The sequence below is a fragment of the Prionailurus bengalensis genome, chromosome C1, assembly GCF_016509475.1.
Source record: "Prionailurus bengalensis isolate Pbe53 chromosome C1, Fcat_Pben_1.1_paternal_pri, whole genome shotgun sequence".
Lineage (NCBI taxonomy): Eukaryota > Metazoa > Chordata > Mammalia > Carnivora > Felidae > Prionailurus > Prionailurus bengalensis.
The window spans coordinates 167,612,986-167,634,213 of NC_057345.1; the positions used below are offsets into that span (position 1 = coordinate 167,612,986).

Sequence of the window (21,228 nt, forward strand, 5' to 3'; positions counted from 1 at the left end):
GATTCATCCATGTTGTAGCATGTACCAGCACTGGCTTTTTATTGCTAACAATATTTCGTGACATGGATACCCACATTTTTATTTTTCCATTCACTAATTAGTGCACTGATTAACATTTCGCATAGAGTATTCACATTTATTTTTAAGGATAGGACGTTCATGAAACCATACCTTCCACATAAAGGGTGGCTGTTGATGTAGCTTTTCCAGCCACAAAGGTGTACTCAGCTGCATCCCCAAAGTGCACGTTCCTGATGTTCAGTGAGTGCGTGAGCTTTTTGGTTCTCATCTGGCACCTGTCAGTTGATTTGATTTCCACACCATTCTTTAACCATTTGTATGAGATGCCTTCATAGTTCACGGTTACCTCAAAGGTAATGGTGTCTTTTTCTTCAGCATTGATGTCTTTCAGCATGGATGTAATCATGATTGCTGCAAAGGGGAAGAAAATACACCCAAGGAGACTTTGTGTCAGCATGATGTGAGTTACAACAAGCACAGAGTGAAAACTAGGGACGTGTTTAATATGTCTGCTAAGGTGATTGTAGTTCAGGGATATGAGCTGTGAGACCTTCCAGGTACCCCTCTACAACAGGACAAGGCCAAGCAGAAAGAGCTAGTGATAGACACTAGAGCATCTTTGTAGGTAGCCTTTCCAGGCTACTCTAATCAGAAAATTTTAAACAGGTAGAGATACTAGTGACTAACTCAGTGTGAACACATAGTAGATGTGTCAATCAAGGATTTTTGAGTGGGTTAACTGGTTAGGAAGGAAAGGTGTAGAATACGGAATAACCAGGAGTTTCCCGAATATTTTATACAGCTTTTTTGTCTGTGTACTTACGGGTCACTTTCAGGGTGGCGCTGACTTGGTCATTGCCACAGACAAATGTGTACTCTGCAGAGTCCTCTGTGCTGGTGTTCATGATGATCAGCTGGTGGAGTTTCCCTTGCACGACTATCTTGAACTTCTCACTCATCTCAATCTCCACGCCATTCTTCAGCCACATGGAAGGGACATTGAAGTGGGACACCTCACACTCAAAGGAGGCATTTTTCGTCTCAGGTACCTCAATGTTTTTCATGGTTTTTGTAATATGCAATGCTTGGGAAAACCAAAGAGTATTTCCGTTAGTATATATTATTTTTTTAAAAAGTGGATGAAACCAACCAACCAAAAAATGAACACATGCGGATCATCTAGGGAAACGCCATAGGGGGCTGTCTCATACTTACTCTCCACGAAAAGTTTAGCTTTGCATTCCAATTGCCCCACCACAGCTGTATATTCCCCAGCATCCGAGGGGGAAATATGCTGCAGCATCAGTTTGTGGACCTTCCTTTCCGAGACCAGTCTGTGTTTGTCACTTGGCTTAATCTCCACATTCTTGTGGAACCATTTTACTGGAACTGTGTCATGGGAAACACTAACTTCAAAGGCAACGGTGGCGTTTTCCAAGGCGGTCACATCTTTTGGCTTTTTAATGATCTTGACAGCTAATGAGGAAAGTTGAAACAATTCAGGGATATGGGTTAACTTAGCAGTAACCATTAACCGGCTACTTGTAAAGTGTTTCTGAATCAACTTACTCTCAACGTGCAGTCTGGCACTGGCTCCTAGCTTTCCAAGCTTGAAGCCATACACAGATTCATCCACAACAGCACAGTTTTTAATCCTCAGAGTGTAAACTGTTCCTTTGACTGAGATGTCATACTTGTCATTGGATCGTAGCACAACCCCATTTTTGATCCATTGGACACCCTTTACGTTAGGGTGTGTGAGTTCCACAGTGAAAACGGCATCCTGTGTCTCTGTCACCGTGAGGTTCTTCAGAGTCTTCTTAATTTTGACAGCTGGAGACAAATTTATGATTGATTTAGGAAATAAAGATGGTATCATCAAGTAAAAGAATTCCTGGAATGAGATCATTACCTGGTCATCTTGCAAAAGAATGGTTATCAAAACTTTTGTGGTTTATGCAGCACCTCTATTTTAAAAGATACCTTGAGATTATTTACGAAAACCTGGAATCCAGTTTAAAATGTACACTGTGCAATGATTTTTCTACACTTGAATGAGATGAAGTTTGCACAGCTGTATACTAATAGCTTAATAGACTGGAGAAGAACAAAAGAAGGGTGGAGAATGAGAGCATCTCATTAAGCTGTTCCTCCAAGCTGGAACCTAAGAAATGGCTTCTGCACAGAAACACATCTTATAAGCAATTTTGCGCCCTGTGGTATATGGCTTAGAAAGTTTGGAGAGTTTATAATGATTTTATGAAATCATGATTCATGACATCCAAAATAATTATACCATTGACTTTTAAAACGAGAACCATCAAGAACGTAATATAATGTGGAATGGACAAATCTGTTATTATATCACTAACCTTCAACTTTGAGTTTGGCAGATGTTTTGGAGGTGGCCACCTTGTAGGTATATTCTCCCATGTCATCTAATTTGGTGGCAGCAATGATCAGTCTCCTTTTGTGGTCATCAGATTCACTTCTGATATTGTTACTCAGCGGTAGGTGTTTGCCATCCTTCAGCCATTCTCCTTCAGCATCTGGGTTGGCAACTTCACATTCAAACACAGCTTCCTGTGATTCAGCCACAGTCTGATCGGTGAGTGGCTTGGAGATGGCCCCCCCTTTGGAACAAGAGAAGTACAAGTGTGAGTCCTTTAAAAAAATATTTATACAAAAAGGAAATCTTTGGGGCGCCTGGGTGGTGCAGTCGGTTAAGCGTCCGACTTCAGCCAGGTCACGATCTCGCGGTCCGTGAGTTCGAGCCCCGCGTCAGGCTCTGGGCTGATGCCTCAGAGCCTGGAGCCTGTTTCTGATTCTGTGTCTCCCTCTCTCTCTGCCCCTCCCCCATTCATGCTCTGTCTCTCTCTGTCCCAAAAATAAATAAAAAACGTTGAAAAAAAATTAAAAAAAAAAGAAATCTTTGTACAATTAAATATAAAATCAAATTTTAAAACATGATTTTGAATATAATGAACTGTCTAATAGAATTATAGTTGCCCATATTGAGAAGATATCACAGAAACCCCTACTCTAAGTTTGCATGACTGATAAGGAAAATACTGGAATCAGGAAGGTTTTGCAAAGGGAAAGCAACCGGTAAATTAATACTGAATTCTAAGAACCATACCACATGGATGGCCTCTAACTCAATTCCTTCTTCAAAAGCATTCTACCTAGTCTTCTAAGGATTGTTTCCTGAAAATGTGTCTAATATTTGATTGGGAAAAGATGTGCTAAACAAAATGTACAGTCATCAATGTTTCTATAAGATAAGAGATTCTTATGTACTAAAAAATCACTATTTTAACAACTTCCATCTCTTTTATGAAGCTTCCCCCTTTGTCTCCATGGCCATCATTCACTGGCAGAAAAAAATTACTCCTTCAGCAAGTTAGCTGCTGATATATCTGTCCCTCTCTAAAAATTGTGAATTCCTCAAGAAAAAATATCATGCCTCACTTGTTTTTGTGTCCTGTGCTTCTAGCAGTCCTTGCCTATGGTAGAGCCTTAAAAAATGTTGAGTGAAATAATATAAGGGCTCATAGTTTTTTCTTGTTTGCACACATTTAAAAACATGCAATTTATATTACACATGTCAGAGTGCAGGATCCAAAATTTTGTTTCAGGAGTGTTTTTCATAGTCAAATATCTGCAGAAATATTATAATGTAATAAAGTATAATCTAGGTAACTCATATGAAGTGGGACACACAATTCCCATATGGACTACACAATTTAATCTCGATGTCATATCTCAACTCCTCAGTAATTAAATTGTAATAAACCAAGCAAATTAATGATGACTTCTAGTTTTTTCTTAGCAATTGATTTATGCTTTTGGTTCTCCATTTTGAAACTAGGGATTTCTGCTGAATGAGAATGGTCTACTTCATGTCACAAGAAAGAGATATATAGATACATTGAGTTATATTTTAAAATTTTCACTGGGTTCATAAAACAAGTATGAAGGGAACAAAAGAAACAAAAGTTGAAGAAATAAGAATGATTAAAAAAAAGAAATACACCTTTAGAGTAGGAAAGTTTAAATAAAGCTCAGTTCAACAAATGTTTATTGATCATCTATCACGTGCAATATGTTAGAGAACACAGATGGGAAAGAAGCAAAATTCCAGATTGGAAGAGTTTATACTCTGGTGTGAGAAGAAATGGGCAATGAGAAAAGTATGTGATAAAGGCCATGGAAGAGACACACACAAAATAATCCTGAGGTTGTTGGAGTAAGATCTTACACAAATGGGAAAATTAAGGAAGGCTTCACAAAAAGATGGCATTTGAGGTAGGTCTCCCTAGAAGCACATGGTGGGGAAAGTGTTGAGGGGACTCCTGACTTTGAGAACAGCATAAGCAGAGGCATGGAAGAAGGAACCTGATGGGAATTTGGAAGGAAATGGGCCACAATTTCTTAAATTGAAATAAGTACCCCACATAAGAACTCAGACTGAATGACAAATGTACCAACCTGCCACAGTAAGTTTTCCAGATGTCATATTTTCTCCAGCAAAAAATGTATATTTTCCTTCATCATCTTTCATCATATTTAGAACTGTCAGCTTATATATTTTTCCATGAGCTTCAATTTTATATTTGGAACTGGGTGTGATTTCTTTGTCCTTAAAATTCCACAAAACATCAATTCCTGAGTGGGATAGCTCAACTTCTAAGACCACATTTTGGGTTTCTGTACAGGTAAGGTCACGAAGACCTCTGATAATTTTAATTTCTGGGGAAAAAGAAAATAAACACTTGGTTAATATTACACTGGGAAAATAGAATGCTTAAAACAATAATAAGTTAAATGGAAGAATCCTTACTTTCCACAGAAAGATCACAGCTAGTTTCGACTCTGCCAACCATCAGCTTGTAAGGTCCTTCATCTGAGGCGTGGGTCCGGTTAATCACTAGTCGCTGCTTAGTGCCTTTGACGATGGCTTGTACACGATCATCAGGCTTGATTTGTTCATCATTTAAGTACCATTTAACAGAAGTCACATCAGGGACTGATACCTTGCATTCGAGCACAGCCTTGGTACCCTCAATCACATTAACATCCTTCAAAGGTGTTATCACTTCAACACCTGCAAAACCACACAGACACAGACACACACACACACACACACACACACAATTTATTAATGTGAATTTTGTTTTAAATGCCTGCTAATTAAAGTTTTCTACCTCACTTAAAAATATACACATAAAAATATGTAAGTTGCACTCACTGTAGACAGAGACACGCCCACTTGTTGATAGTCCAAGGGATGGAATGGTGAAGGAGTAATTTCCAGCATCCTCCTTAGTCATGTCTTCAATAAGCAGCATATGTGACTGTTTGTCTATCACAATGTGAACCCTGTCACTGGGCTGTACTTCTTGGCCATCTTTCATCCAGACACCTTCCACATTCTCTAAGGAGACCTTAACTTCAAGCTGAACAATGTCACCTTCACAGACTTTTTGATCACTAAGTCCTTGTAGAATAGCAATGGGACGGGCTGTGAAATATGGGGAGAAAAGTGAAAGTTATGATCATTTCTTATCAATAAGCCATAATGATATTCCCTTCAGGCCAAAAAGAACAGGCAGACTTACGTTTCATCTTTAGTTTACAGGTTGTCTTTTTCCCATCGACAACAAAGGTGTATTCTCCCTGGTCCTCTTTGGTCACATCCTTAACTGTGAGGTTCTGACGTCCACGACGAGATGTAATTGTGTATTTACCATTGGATTTCAGCTCCACACCATTATGATACCATTTGCCTTCTATATTTTCTGGGGATATAATGCACTCTAACTCTCCTGAAAACGATTCTGGAACTTCTATATCCTGAAGTTCCTTCACAAACTCAACAACTGCACCTGAGGCATAAGATAAAGAGAAGTTAATTTTTCTTGAGAGTTACACATCTAGACTTAGGGTAGAAAAAATTCCTTGTAAGTCTCTTAAATCCCCCCATGCTATCAGGAATATTCTTAATGTGTACCTGCTGATGAACTGAGGAACATATTTTCAATAAAAAAAAGTTATTTTACTTAAAATTTTTTTTAAAACAGAATTTTATTTCAATGTAAAAATTTAAAAATAAGGCATCAAAATAACCTTGATTTTTAAAAATCCAAATTGTCGTTAACGTGAGAGAAGAATGTCATGTCATGCCATCCAATAATTTTGAAATAAAAATTTTGAAAAAAAATAAAAATCCAAATTGTCAATAACCTCAATTAGTGGTATACATTTAGGAATCTTGCTATGGAGGTTATATTCAACTCCCACATAGTTCTTTTTATAAAAGGAAAATTGCAAAGCTAATTTAATCACATACTAAGGGTGACTTTAGAACTTAAGTAAATGGCGAAATTATTATTTACTACCTTCGACGATAAGTTTCGCTGTTGTTTTTACATTTTCATCTTCCACAAGTACACAGCTATAGTCTTCAGCATCAGATGTGTCAATCGTCAGTATGGACAGGAAGTGAACCTTCCTGTCAGAGTGCATCCTATATTTATCTCCCGTGTGAACCTCCACACCATCTTTATACCATTTCACTTTGACAAATGGCTCTGAAGTTTCACATTCAAAGGTTGCCATGGTGTCTTTTTCCTTAGCAACAACATCTTGTAATTCCTGTGTGAAAATGATTGATTGCTTGGCTACAAGGGGGGAAAAAAGACATTATATTAAATTAAATTCACAATTTGAATAATGGGAAAATAAAATAAAAAGAAATACACCAATGGATATTCATGGATAAATAGAGACAGATCCATCAAACCAAAGACATCAAAATTACCTTGGACAAGTAAGAATGCATGGCTTGAGGTTTCTCCAGCTATGTTGATGGCTTTCACCATGATGCTGGCAGAATCCTCAGCAGTCACGTCTCTTATGACCAGTTCACAAACATTGTCTTCGGGCCAGTACCAGTAGATTCGGTCAGAGCGTTCGATCTTTACACCATTTTTGTACCATTCACATTCAGGATCTGGTTTTCCCACCACTCTGACCCGGAAGTGTGCGTCAGATCCTTGGCCCACTGTTTGGCTTTGGATTCTTTCAAAGATTTTAGGAGCTTCCATACTAGGACTTAGTTCAATTTTATCAGGTTTAAAAGTTGGGATAGTGATTTTGCCTTCTTCAGCAAGGGCTTTCTTTTCCTCTTCAGTTAATTCTTTGGTCCAGTGGAGAAGTTCATCTTTCGTCTTCCTTAGGAGTTCTTCATAGGATTCATCCTTCTTACGAGACTTGAGCTCCACAGCAGTAATTGCTTCATAATATCCCTCCTCAGTTCTGCGCTTGAATTTACTGCGCAGCTCTTCTGACTCTTCAGGTACCTTTTCATGGGTAATTCTTTCAGCCCTTTTCAACTTCACAACTTCCTTGGTTTCAGTGGTGTCAACAGGTCTATCTACTTTTTGTACTTCAAACTGAAGTTTTCCAGGTTCATGTACATGAAACTCGGGTTTTGGTTCAGGGGCTCGTCTGAGGACAGACCTAAAATCTTCCCTCTGTTGGATCTCAAGTTTCACTTTATGCTCTATCACACCTTCAGGATTTTCTGCAGTAACCTTGACTTCCCCTGTATCGTATGATTTGCAGTCCACGATGTCCAAATAATGAATGCCATCATAACGAACTCTGAACCTTTTGCTTTTGCGAATGAGTTGTCCATTGAGGTACCAGTTGACTTTGGGTTGAGGGTAACCGGTCACTCGGCAACGGAATCTAGCAGTCTCCCCTTCAAGTACTCTTACTGGCTCTGGGAACAAAACAATGTCTGGCTTTTGCTTCTCTTTTTGATCTGTTGTTACACCTGTAAGAGCACCTTCATGAGCCATCCTCTCTAACTCTTCAATTCTTTGTAAGCCTTTCCTCCCCTCAGGCAATTGAGACTCTTCCACAAGACTTTTTTCATCTTTAACAATAAGTGTAGCAGATGTGTGATCTGTTCCATATTTGTTAGTAGCTCTACAAGTAATGATACCACTGTCTCTGGAATATGCAACCCCGTAATCAAGGCTGCAATACCCAAACTCATTGATCATACGGAGCCTGTTGGCTGCTTCAAGTGGCTTCCCATCATGGAGCCATTCCACTACCATTGTTGGGTCACCAATTGGTGTTAGCCTACACTCAAAGTGGGCGGGCCCAAAGCGCTTGAGTCTTAAGGAAGTGAGTTTTTTCTTGAAAAATGGTTTCTGTTGTTTCTCTTTATCATAGAGGTCACCCTCTTCCCATTGCTCTTGACCATATCGCATATGGAGGGGCTCCAGTTCTGGGGCTGCAATCTCTTTTGCTCTATATGTCCCTCGTGGGATGATTAATTTTCTCTCTGGTTCAGGCTCTGCAAACTCAACTTCAACATTTACTTTGCATCTCGTAGTATCTCTGCCAGCCTTATTGATAGCAGTTGCAGTATACCAGGCAGAATCTTGGCTGACAGTGGAATCAATTCTAAGGGCAGCTTCTCCCTTTATGCCTTCAATTCTATAAAAAGGGAAGAAAAATCAATACAGAAGTAGTTATTGCTTCTTTAGTTATTTGGATTTGATAATGAGCTTAGTTTTATTATTTTCAAGCAAACTCACATGATTCTTGGATATTTATGAGGTACAATGATGTCACTGTTTTTCAGCCATACAATGTCAGGGTTGGGATTACCCGTAGCTCTGACTTTCATTTCAAGTCGAGAACCTTCCTTTATATTGACATTTTTTAGTTTTTCCACAAACATTGGTTTTACCTGATGTTCCACAGCTGGAAGAGAAAGTTTGTGATTCAGAGTGAGTAGGGCTGAAATACCTGTTTATAGCCCAAGTAATAAGGTAGTTTCTTTATTAAGGGCTAATACCTTCCACAGTTAAAATCACTGAAATCGAAGATTTGCCTGCCCTGTTTTGGGCAACCACAGTCCATTCCCCAGAATCACTGGGGGATGCAGGGACAATAATCAGTGATTGGGTACCATCTTCTTTAATGACTACTTTATGGGTATAATCATTGACAATTTGCTGGCCTGTAAAAAATTAAGTAAAAAAGAAAACATAGATTAAAATAGTTCTTTTTAAAAAGTGCTGTACATACATATAAGCTTATTTTTGTGTTTCATGATTTGTAAGTAAAAAATTATCATACTTACCATCATGAAACCAGAAGGTCTCTGGCATGGGTCTACCGACAACCTTTAAGTCAAATCTGGCAGTTTGTCCTTCTAAACATTTGAAAGAAGCAGGCTTTAACACAAAGACTGGCTTATACAGTCTCTCAAGTTGTGACTCATCTGTTTCCTCCAGCCGACGTCCAGGGGACATTCTTGCAGGGGACATCCGTGCAGGTGACATCCTTGCAGGGGACATGCGTGCAGGAGACATGCGTATAGGAGATCTACTCACTGAACGTGGAGAGATGGATCTTAAAAACAAAACAGAATATTTTCATGAGGCACAGAGAAAACAAAGCAAGATAAACAAACCCCCTTCTTAATTTTATTTTAGAATATACTTCATATATTATTAGAAGGCACTTCAAACTCACTGGGATCCAAAACAGAATACATTATTGTTGCCCCCAAATCTATGTTTTCCATATATCCTCAATCCCAGTCAGTATTATTCAACACAGTCAAGTACTCAGCCTTAAAATCTTGGAATAATTCTTAATACAGTCTTTCCATCATCACCTGAATTAGTCACCAAACCCTTCTGATTCAACTGCTAAAACATCTCAATAAATGTTGGTCAGTTAAATAACCCAATGAATAAATTTATAGAAAAAGAGAAATATAATTTTTTATCCAAGGGAAGGGAAAACATAGAAATTATATTTGAAAAAAACCAAAAACCTATTTGCCCATTGCAGCCAGACTGGCTTGGATTGAATTTCAAGTGCTGGCACAATCAGGGCTGGTGAACTAAGACAATTTTTATAGGCTCACAAAGATTAAGTGCCCCCACTTCTAAAATAGTAATAAGAATACCTACATTGCAGGGTTGTTGTATAAATTAGAGATAACATATGTAAAATTAGGTATTAAGTAAACCTTTATAGTTTTCATCATATTGGTTCTAGCACCAGCAAATGAATAACATGCCACACTAATGACAATGCTTTGCTCACCTTGCACAGGGGCAAGAAGTAAAAACTCTTGGCATCATCTGAATTACGAATGGCAAGTTTTGGTGTTATCTCCACTTTTTTGGCCCCCACACAACAGCAATTTGCTATTGGGATATTTGGTGTTTTAAACAATTTAAATATTAATCAACCCAAATTGTTCTGAGTCTTACCTTATTCTGCTCACTGATTCTGGCGTAGGTATGTAAGTCGGAGCACTGAGAGGTGCAGCAGGTTCCACATACAATTTCCCTGAGCAAATTGCATTTCCCTTAATATTGCTGGCAAATGCGGTGTAGATGCCTTCATCTTCTGGAAGAACAACAGGTATTCGCAGACTAGCTCTGCCATCTTGCAGAAAGTCCATCTGGTATCTCTCTCCATGTTTGATGCGCTTGCCATCTTTGTACCACGCAATCTGCAAATAATATGCATATTTGAAAAAAATTAGATAAAATAGTTATTGTAGATGATGTATATCTTTATTGTAGTGTGGAGGCATGATGTTTATTTTTTTTACCTTGGGTAATGGATAGCCAGACATCTTGCAATGAAAAGTAACACCCATTCCCTCAAGAATTCTATAATTCTTGATTCTTAAATCAAATCCTGCTTCAATAGCTTCAGATTCAGAAATGTCAACTGCCATCTTTTCTTCTCCATCTTCTTCAAGAAGTTCTTCTAATGTAGTCTTTATTATTCTGTATTCAATTTCTTTGATGAGCCTCTCTTCAAAGGAAGAAATATGGAATTCCTATGTAGTAAAAAAGATGACAGTTTGTTAAAAATATATAAATCTTGACAAACAGAAATGCTTTAAGACTATTAGTTTTAGGGGCACCTTGGTGGCTTAGTTGGTTAATCATCCAACTCTTAATTTTGGCTCAGGTCATGATCTCGCAGTTCATGAGATTGAGCCCCATGTGGGACTCTGCGCTGACAGTGTGGAGCCTGCTTGGGATTCTCTCTGTCTCCCTCTCTCTGTGCCCCTTCCCTGCTCATGCACATGCTGTCTTTTAAAATAAATAAATTAACTTTTTAAAAAAAGAGTATTAGTTTCAGAGATAAGGATCCAAGTTTTGGGGGGAAAATCTAGGAAGATTTTTGTTTGTTTTTGTTTTTCAGTGAGAATTATAGGTGTCCCTGTTTTGTTTTCTAATCTGCATTACCATCATCTCTGTCAGTTCATGCTGTGGCATCTTGGGTCAATGATATTCTAAAGGCACAGGTTACTTTGGGATGCTCATTCTACAGATGAAGGGATTTGGTCAGCAGTGGACCTGGTCATTCTAATATTTATCTTTTCCTGCATATATAAGAATCCTTATTTCTAAAGCCACATTATGCAGCAGGTCACGAAGGTTAAGGAAACTCATCGGCAGTGAACTTGGAGCTAATAACTATAGCCCAATCATTACCCCATCACCTGACAATGAAAATATCAAACAAAAAGAGGGGCACCTTGGGAGGAAAGTGTAATTTATGAGATGATTTGCTTGGTCATTATTCTTATACTCACCTGTTCTTCTACAAAAGTTCTGACCATTATAGTATCTTTGGCCATTTTTTTCCTAATTAAGGCCTGTTCTTTTTCATACTCTTTTTCATAATCAGAGTATAAAAATCCAGGTGCTATTTCTCCAACTTTAGGTTCTTGCACAAATGCAGTCATTTGTGTTTGGTAAAGCATTTCTTGCTGGGACTTCATCAGTGACTCATAATCAGCTAGGAGTTAAAAACAGAAGTTGTTTTAAAGTTTTGACTTAAATTACAGTATAGTTAACATACAGTGTGATATTACTTTCAGGTGTATACTAAGGTGATTCAACAATTCCATCTGACACCCAGTGATCGTCAAGACAAGTGCCCTCCTTAATCCCCATCACCTATTCCACCCATCCCCCCAGCCACCTCCCCTTCAGTAACCAGCAGCGTGTTCCACACAGTTAAGAGTCTGTTTCTTGGTTTGTCTCTCTCTCCCTCTCTTTCTTTCTCCCCTTTGCTCATTTGTTTTAAGAACATAAGTTAATTTTTAACGTTCTTATGAAAAAGCCTTCATGCCACTTCATTCAGGCAAGCCCTACACTAGAGAAAGTTGATAATAAAAAGCCAGATTTTCTAAATTTTACTCTCAAGGTGCTCAATATCTGTTAGATTGAAATTCAAAAACAAACTTGCCTTGACAAGTCAAAGCAGCCGGTACTGCTGTAGAAAGAATTTTATGTTAGCAGTCAGTTCTTTAGGAACTATCCTGGGGTTCTTCCTAATTTGCCATGTGGCTTTTGGCAATTCATCTATCTTCCTGGGTCTTGAGTGCTCTATCTGCCAAATTAGGATAATATCCTAACTTTCTCTAAGGGGTATTGGGCAGGTCAAATGAGACAAAACATGGGATGGTCCGCTGTAAATGTGAACAATTAAGCGAAAGTAAATGTGACCCACAGATACATTCAGTTTGGCCTGAATGCCATTATGCTTTTTGTCCAATTACTTATGAATCCTGAAAAATCTTGATTTCCAAGTTTTCTTTAAAATACCAGAAACTCTAGGAACATTGAGCCTGGCAGGTATGTGCCTGGTCACAACACAGTGGAGGCAGGGAACGACTGCCCCCTTGAGGCGGGGCATATGCTCTCCAGTTTGCCACTATCTTCCTACCACTCACTGATATTATCTGTCTGGATCTGGAAGGCAGCGAGGTGTGGAGTCTTTGCATCTTCAAAGGCATGATATGCCTAGAAATGAAGGCACCAGATAGAAACTTCGTGCCAGAACCGTGACGTTTAGCACCAGCATGGCTTTTGAGGCCACGTGGTCTAAAACATTTTCTGTATAGCTGAGGCCAAGAGAGGGTAGCGATGGGGACAGAGCCAGAATCAGAACTGGGATATTTTAATAGGTCTTTGATAAACACACAACAGTGCTACTTCCCTGCATTTCCATTCCTATCAGGCACATAGGAAGTACTAAGGGCTGCATTTACCTTCTTCCAGCAGGGAGGCAGAGGCAGAAGTCTCGCCATGCTTATTACGAATAACAATAGTGTATTCTCCAGCATCATCAGCAAAAGTCATTGAAATCACCAGTCTGCACTCTCCAGTTTGTTTGTTGTAACTCACTTTGTATCTTTATGGAAATGAACATACATAAAATTCACTCACAAATAACCCTATGTGAATAAACAAACCCTCGTGTGGATCTATGGTATAAAATTCAATGATCTTAAACATGAGACCAAGCTCCATATAGAATATAAGATTGCTGAAAATGGAGGAAAGTGCACGGACATGAGTAGTGAGGGACAAACAACTTAAACTTTTCATTTTGAATAAGGCTCATATATTCTTTGAAATAAACGATAGAATATAATACCACTAGAATCAACCACATGGAAAGGGCTTCAGTGTTTATGTGAGCAAACAATGAGGTCATTTAAACACTTGGGTATTTCTCTTTGTTCAGTATTTTGCTCCTTGTTTCATGTGAAGATCAAATGAATGATCAAAACAATACATTCCTTTAAATATTTCAATTTTAAGCCTCTGGTATACTATATTTCTTCTTATTAAGACATAAGAGGTACATTTTTAGATGATTTGTCTCAAGCTGCAGAAAATTCAAAGCTAAATTTTACATTCAATTATAACAAATTTATTAGCACAGATTTTCATGTATAACTTTCTTCTTCATTACATGACCCTTGTTCTTTTCTCTTTTAGTGACTTAATTATTATGCATTTCTGCTGAACGCTGTCTTAGACGCTTTCTAGAAGAACATGTGTATGTGTGTAAAAATCCACATTTTCTCTATTTCACTGGCGCTATACATGAATCAAACTAGAGTATAAATAAATTTATCTTCCATCCACTTTTGTCACACAGCTTTGTTCCTCGGTGAGACTGTGCAAAAATGTAAAAATAGCTGAAAACATACCCTAAGTTTTCCATAATAAAAGAGCCTACATTTGGGAGATGGTAGGGTAGGTATATCCCACCTCTCTCTAGTCTTCCTTATACATAGCATACAAATCACAGAGAACTCTATCAGTCAGCCATCAACATACCTGTATCCCGTGGTGAGAGGGACACCAGATTTTTTCCAGTAGACGTGGGGCTTTGGATTGCCGCCAACCTGACATTCAAACACAACACTCCCACCTTCCACCAGTTTCTGGACCACTGGTTTTGTAATAAAGAAAGGAGCGGCGGGTTCTCCGGGTGCTGCTTGTTCCTCTGTGATGCTGGTATCAGTCATTACCACATCTCTTGACTCTACCAAGCTGGAAAGAGAATTCCCTTAAAATTAGCGTCTGGGCTGTAATTTGCCAATACCAAATCAAAACCATCCTAGAACAAAAGCAGAAGAATGTTTTTACCGTTTCTCTTCCATGGTAAATTTCTCAGCCACGGTGGTTGTTTCCTTTTCAAACTCTTCTGATGCTGGAAGAAGACAGAAGTCTCTAATTTAAGTCGGGCATTTAGCCTGTTTTGTTAGTGACCTCTGGCTAGCATGACAGTTAAGGTGACCCCTTAATCTAGCCCCAGTTCCCACAGAGGACACCATTATAGGGTGTGCAGAAACCGTATTGTGGAAAGAAGTGTCGGCTGACAGTAAAATGGCAGGTACAGACGGGTGGTGGGAGTGTGGCCACAAACCTTGCACAGCTAGATAGCAGGATGTGCTGACGGTCCCAGCCTCATTCACAGCGCTGCAAGTAAATCGCCCGCTGTCTTCCGCAAAGGCTTCTCGGATCATAAGACGAGCGATTCCACTCTGGAAGGTTATCTGGAAATCGATGGAACTTTCTATTTGGTAGTCTTCCCTGTACCATGTCACTTTTGGGGATGGGTATCCAGAGATGTGGCACTCCAAGGTGACGGATTCACCTTCTATAACAGTCACATTTTTTAAGCCCTGAGGAGAGAAGAAAAAGGAAATACTGATAACATGTACATATTCATTAATCATCTCTATAAGTTATAACAAGTGTCAGGGATTGCACATTCTAATGGCCCTAAAATGTTTTCAAAGGTCAAGACTGTAGAAATATTAGTAAAGAGACTCCCCTGAAAAGTTATTTCCTAACTTGAAATACATGTAAGGTGTTTCCAAGTTCATAAGGCAGAACTATATTAACACCATTTAATGGGACAACTCCGTACCCTCTGTCATTCTCACATATTTAAATCCCAACAGGACGTAAAGGCTCAGTGGCAAATGCTGCCCCTTCACCAAGCTTTCCATGCTATCTCCAACTGGAAGTACTCTATTCTTCCTCTGTTGGGGTGCTTATCACCATCTAGATTTTGCCTATTTATGTACATTTTCCTTAATAGTAAGGCTAAAAATTCAAAGAGGGCTGGATTAGTCTTCATATCTCCATAACACTCCCAGTAATCCCTTAGACCCAATAGAAGCTCAATAAGCCTACAGACTACGTGACCGATCATTGTCCCACAGAATTCCCCCTTTTCTTGCCAAATAGTGTGCCATCTTAAAATTAGCATTTGTGAACTCACTAATGCCGTTTTCCAGTTGAAGAAACTGATCTTTTCATACATGAAAATATCTGACCAGATATGTGTATGGTCCAACACAATCAATTTCATCACTCACCGAGACCAAAGTTGGTGGAGTAACAGGGATTTCAACAGGTGCAGGTACTCTTGCTGTTTCTGTTACCTACAAATTTTACAAAGGACGTTACAAAAATGCCTGTGGCATAAGGGGCAATCTCATCAACTCTTAACCCATGCAAAATTATAAAAATAATTTGAGGAAAAAGAACTCTGACCCACACCAGACTCAATAAAATTAAGTTGGAGCACAGTAAAGGAAAGGTAGGATGCCTGGCTGAGTACTACTGTAGCACAAACTGGCCGTGTGCCTGACCCTGCTCAAGAGGAATGGGTCAAGAGATAGTGTGCGATCCAGTGACTGACCTTGGCTTCACGCTCATGCAGTACTTTGAAGCGCTCTTCATGGACTGCGCCACCAGTGATGCTCACCCCTACCTCCTTTTTCACTTCGACACCAGCTTGACTCTTGTAAGTGTCTGGCGTGTCGGCGAAAGGGAACTGCGGAGAGGGGGTGGGTTCTGCTCTCACTCTCGCCTCGGCAGGCTTCACAGTGGGTGCCTTCACCGACTTGGTGATCTTCTGAGCAGAAGACGTGGCTGACAACTCTTTCTGTAATGTGGCGATAGCACTACCGGCTATCGATGCCTAAATGGAAAGGGAACAATCTGTGTCATGGTTCAGAAGTACGTGGCTACTATCTCTCATTCTGTGGTGGGTAGGAGTCTATGTTCTATATGGTCTGTCTTTCAATGCTCTCATTTTCACTTTTACAGTTAATGGGAAGTCAGTTAGGGATGAGCTGGTTATAAAGCTCATTGTCATTCCTGCCAGTTTATAAAATACATTTGGAAACATGTTTCTTGGGGCGCCTGGGTGGCTCAGTTGGTTAAGCATCCGACTTCGGCTCAGGTCATGATCTCGCGGTTAATGAGTTTGAGCCCCATTTTGGGCTCTGTGCTGACAGCTCAGAGCTTGGATCCTGCTTCAGATTCTGTGTCTCCCTCTCTCTCTCTGCCCCTCCCCCACCCCCCTCATACTCTGTCTCTCTCTCAAAAATAAAATAAACAGTAAAAAAAATGGAAAATATTTTTCTTAGAGAGTTGTATTTAGAGCTCCTTATTTTATTCTCTCATCATAAAGGGACAATTGAGCTTCTAAAGTTCAGTGACGAATTTTCACTTAACCATCCTGAAAATACTACAGTGGGAAATTCAGAATCAGGAAATTATTAAAATATTTGGTAAATTCCTAAGAACTACTTGACAATAGTTTAAAATTGTAAAGTTTCAGCTTCAGATCTGTGTGGAAGGTAAAAACAGAGACATTACAAAAATATTTGAAAGGCTATCTCACTCTTTTTATTCTGTCACTGTCTATGGTCATCTGATTTCAATAGTGATTTGGGGCTATTCCAAATATAGGTATTAAACGGACTTTAAAATGCTGTGAAGGCACATAAGATTTGCATTCTACGTCTTAGATGTGCATAAGAGGAACAGAGACTAATATTAAGGGTTATTATGTGCTGTCAACTTGCTACCATTTTTGCATGCATTAACTTGCCCCTGATTACAGAGCTAATAGGAGCAGAGCTAGGACACGAATCCAAGACTGTGTAATTGATTCCACAATCCACCCCCACTACCACACAATCCTACCTCTCGCCATCTTGTTATGTTGCATATGTGGACATATGATTTCTCAGTGACTGTTATATTGAATATAGGATTTCTCAATGTCTGATTTTTATATTGATACACATTCACAGCTAAGTTACTGTGAAATGTTTCACAGCATAAGGAAAATGAAACTGTACAATGCGCCATCTTTTACAAAATGTGAAACCGAGAGAAGCCTGTACAGATTTGTGTCTTCTCAGAGGTATGGGATAACCACCTCGGCTACTGTGTGCTCACCCTGCTCAGCAAGTTTCAGAAGCCAAACTCCAGGGGCTTGAGAGTTTCTTATGAACGCAAACAGACATCACCAGCAAGAGGCCCACACTGGCCTCCACCAAAGACACTGTACATCGCACATTAGGTACGTATGGCACCTCTGAGCCAGACATTTCTTTGGCATGCTCTTTAACTTCTTACCTCATATCCGTGTTCCGTCTTAGGAACAGAAATTTTTGAAACAGTAAAGTGAGGGCTTGCTGTGCGGGGGCGTTTATCCACATGGACTAATCTTTCAGTTGTTAGATCTGTAGTTTTCTTGATCTGCATTGAAATGAGACTCAGTGACACCACTGTCCACCAGACGACCACAGCAGTTAAGCTTGCTTTCCCATAAATAGGGTAAAAATCTAGGGGTACAGACTCACCTGTGATGAAATGTGCATTCCCATTTGATCAGTAGTTGTGATATGAGTCTCAGAAGGAGCTTGGATCACTCTAGGCTTGACTGCTTTAGGGACAACGTGGGGTTCCGAGGCTGGACGCTGGGGACGCTCAGCAACCTTTGTGGCAGAAATGTGCTCCTTATAGCCATACTCCAAAGTGGTCTGCTGAGCGTACGATTCTTTAGGACGCTCAGGCTCCCTGGGCTCTCTGACACGGGCCTGGTCCACTGCAGCAACAACCGTTGCTACAGCTTCCGCCTTTTTCCCAACGTCCACCTGGAGACAAGGTTTCCGGAATTAATACACAGTAACACCAAGTCAAGCTGGGACATGTTCTCCAAGGATAGTCATTAGGAACAGACAAATGCCTAAAGGTGTGGTAGGCAGATGGCACCTGTGTTATATGGCTGTTAATGTCTCCAGAAATGTAACTCGCAGATGCATTTAGGAACTTATTTCATTGATTATTATAATGTAATGGACATCTAGTTAGATACACTGTATATACACCTGTTTAATTAGACAAGACATTAAATCACACAGACACCACATGGGACAACACAGTATGGATACAAAATAGTAAGGAGATTTTGAGTTTTTCTAGGATATTGTCTGAGGCAGTTAATTAGCACTTGGGAAATCAGAATTTGGGGGATGGTTATCTTCATTGATTATTTTTATTAGCCTGTCAATCATTTAGTGTTGTTGCAAAGACAGTAATGATAAAAATACACTCAAAACCATCATAGACCCATCCAGAAAAATCAGTTGCTACAGAGTTGTACGATTGCGTGCAAATCTGAGATAATATGAAAGCTCATGGAACATAGGGAGCATATTAATTTTCTTATGATTCCCTAGGGATAAGAATTTTTAATCTATTAGGAAATTTCTTAAAAAACACAAGTGAAGAGACTGTGATTAAAATGAAAGTGTTAATCATATTTGGATTCAAGAGAACCACCTTTTGCAGTAAAGTTCAATTTGCTTTGGTTATGACTGGGAGATAAGTGCAGAAAAAAACAGAAATGTTGTTTTCTCATTTCCATGAATCTGATTAACATAAATGAAAACAGTCTGCAGAGGTGTTTCTCTTTTAAAGAAATAAAACTAGCTGATATGCCTTACAAATTAGGAGTCTATGCAATGCTTGGAAATAGCAAATCCTAAAAATCACATCGCTGTGTCCATCACTGCTCTTTAAAAGTAATGCTGGAATAGTTTATTAATGTCCATTTTTCTTTTCTGCTGCCGTGAAAAGAATCCAGATCACAGCTGAAATGTTCTTCAAGGATGCTACCTGTGTATCTGTTAAAATTGTTCTCTCAATCATTTAAGATAGAAATGAGGGTTTTTTTTTTTTCTGAGATGAAATTGGGCCTTTAGCGATCAAGGGCTTCATTCAGTGCCTCCTTCCAGTAAGCCACAAACACCCTAATCTGCCTTGAAGGATTGCAAACGCCATTTTCACTGTACCATTGCATCTTAGAAGAAGCTGTAAAATACACTTGAGGGTTAGGTGTGTTTTCATCTGGCCTTATTTTTTAAAACATAGGCCATTAGTTGATTTTAATTTTATAGATGCTTCAAAATGTTATCTGTCTCTGACAGATAACAGAAATATATTTAACATCTATCATGTACATTTAAAGTAGACTAAAGATTCAAATGAGATATAATATAAATTTAATAATTCTATAAAGTGGTATCTTAAGTATATATACACCTTCAATGTATATGAAGTCTGATATGCCATTCTACATATGTGTGTGTACACACATTTAAGATAGATCACTTTGTAAAGTGACGTTTATATTATATCTCATTTGAATCTTTCAACCAGTCTATGAGGTAATCAGGTTGAGTTTTAGTTTTATTTTAACAATGAGAAAACTCAGGCTCAAAGAAATGATCATTTGCCGACCAAAATATACAAATATGCAAATCTTGTTCTGAATTTAAAACTTATGCAAAAAAAAAAAAAAAGAATCTTGATTATGGGTAGGATATTTCAAATTGGGGGAGCCTCTATGTATTTTTCCCTGAGTTAATGCATATCAAGTCCATATACAGCTATTGTTTCATAGACAACCACAGGCGTGTTTACTTTGGTTCAATTTACTTGTCCTCTACGCTGGTACCACTTTTACTTCTTAGTGGACTCTAATCTCTCTCATATTTTTGGAACCTAGATCAGCAGGAAGAAGAATTGGAGTAGGAGACCACAATTCAGACCAGTTAAACACTGAGAACTAATTTAGGCAAAGCAGAGTGTTACCTAATCTGGCTCTTCACATCTAGAAATGCTAACTGTTGCACTGGAGGAACTGGACAGGGTCTAATCAGCTCTAATGTTTATTGACCACTTCAGCGATTAAATGAAACACTAGGAACACAACGACTCATGCTGGATGAAAAGTTATGGGTGCTGGTGATAAAATGGGATGAAGCAATGCTTTTCACCTCCACAGCATCAGTTTTCATCTCCTCATGAAAAAGATGGATTTGTTCTTGCTTAATAGCAAATCCTTCTCTAGTCCTTGGCAGTGTGGCTGGTTCAGTAGATTTTGCAGTGGTAACTACTACTTTGGGTACAGATATTTTCTCAGCTTCCATTCTTAGCTAATTTTTAACAACAAAAATAAGACAGTCAAATTTATGTGATTCAGAACAAACAAAAATTTAAATACAATCTCTCATGAAGTATGTTACATATTAGAATCTCCGTTACCAATGAGATTTCTGAAAGGCTGATATGCCAGTCAATATCCTACTTGGTTAAGTGTTTGGAAAGTTGACCTTCACTCATGCCTTAGGAGAAAACCCAAAAATGTAGAGACAGAAAACAACACTGAGAGAAATATAGACAGGACTCAGCCATGACACTAAAGAAATTGAGTTGCTCATTTCCAAATACTATATTGACAACAAGGAATAAAATTAGGTAAATAGCTTATTTGGGGTAAATGACAGAATCATAGGAAGTTGGTTAATTCATGGAGATTCATAACTATAAATAAATGCTACAAATAAAGTTTTTCATGGCTAATGTGCATTCTAGTTGGAGGATTCCTTCTCTAGACTTGATACTGCATCTTGTTAGCATTAGCAGTAGTACGGCGGGCTTTATAATTTTCTCATCT

At 38.9% G+C, this 21,228-nt stretch overlaps 1 protein-coding gene across 1 annotated transcript in view; it reads right to left on the minus strand.

The window, feature by feature from the left end:
* The window catches only part of TTN (titin), a 278,672-nt gene that overhangs the window by 238,995 nt on the left and 18,449 nt on the right, over positions 1-21,228 (minus strand). The window contains 25 exon segments of the mRNA XM_043577187.1: positions 172-432; positions 845-1,105; positions 1,237-1,497; positions 1,591-1,854; positions 2,394-2,654; positions 4,513-4,773; positions 4,865-5,128; positions 5,273-5,545; positions 5,643-5,909; positions 6,423-6,704; positions 6,845-8,538; positions 8,640-8,808; positions 8,903-9,067; positions 9,191-9,462; positions 10,338-10,582; positions 10,685-10,918; positions 11,684-11,889; positions 13,148-13,290; positions 14,229-14,444; positions 14,541-14,604; positions 14,821-15,079; positions 15,782-15,847; positions 16,108-16,389; positions 17,841-17,963; positions 18,068-18,361. Of these exon segments, the coding sequence (XP_043433122.1) occupies positions 172-432; positions 845-1,105; positions 1,237-1,497; positions 1,591-1,854; positions 2,394-2,654; positions 4,513-4,773; positions 4,865-5,128; positions 5,273-5,545; positions 5,643-5,909; positions 6,423-6,704; positions 6,845-8,538; positions 8,640-8,808; positions 8,903-9,067; positions 9,191-9,462; positions 10,338-10,582; positions 10,685-10,918; positions 11,684-11,889; positions 13,148-13,290; positions 14,229-14,444; positions 14,541-14,604; positions 14,821-15,079; positions 15,782-15,847; positions 16,108-16,389; positions 17,841-17,963; positions 18,068-18,361 (7,087 nt within the window).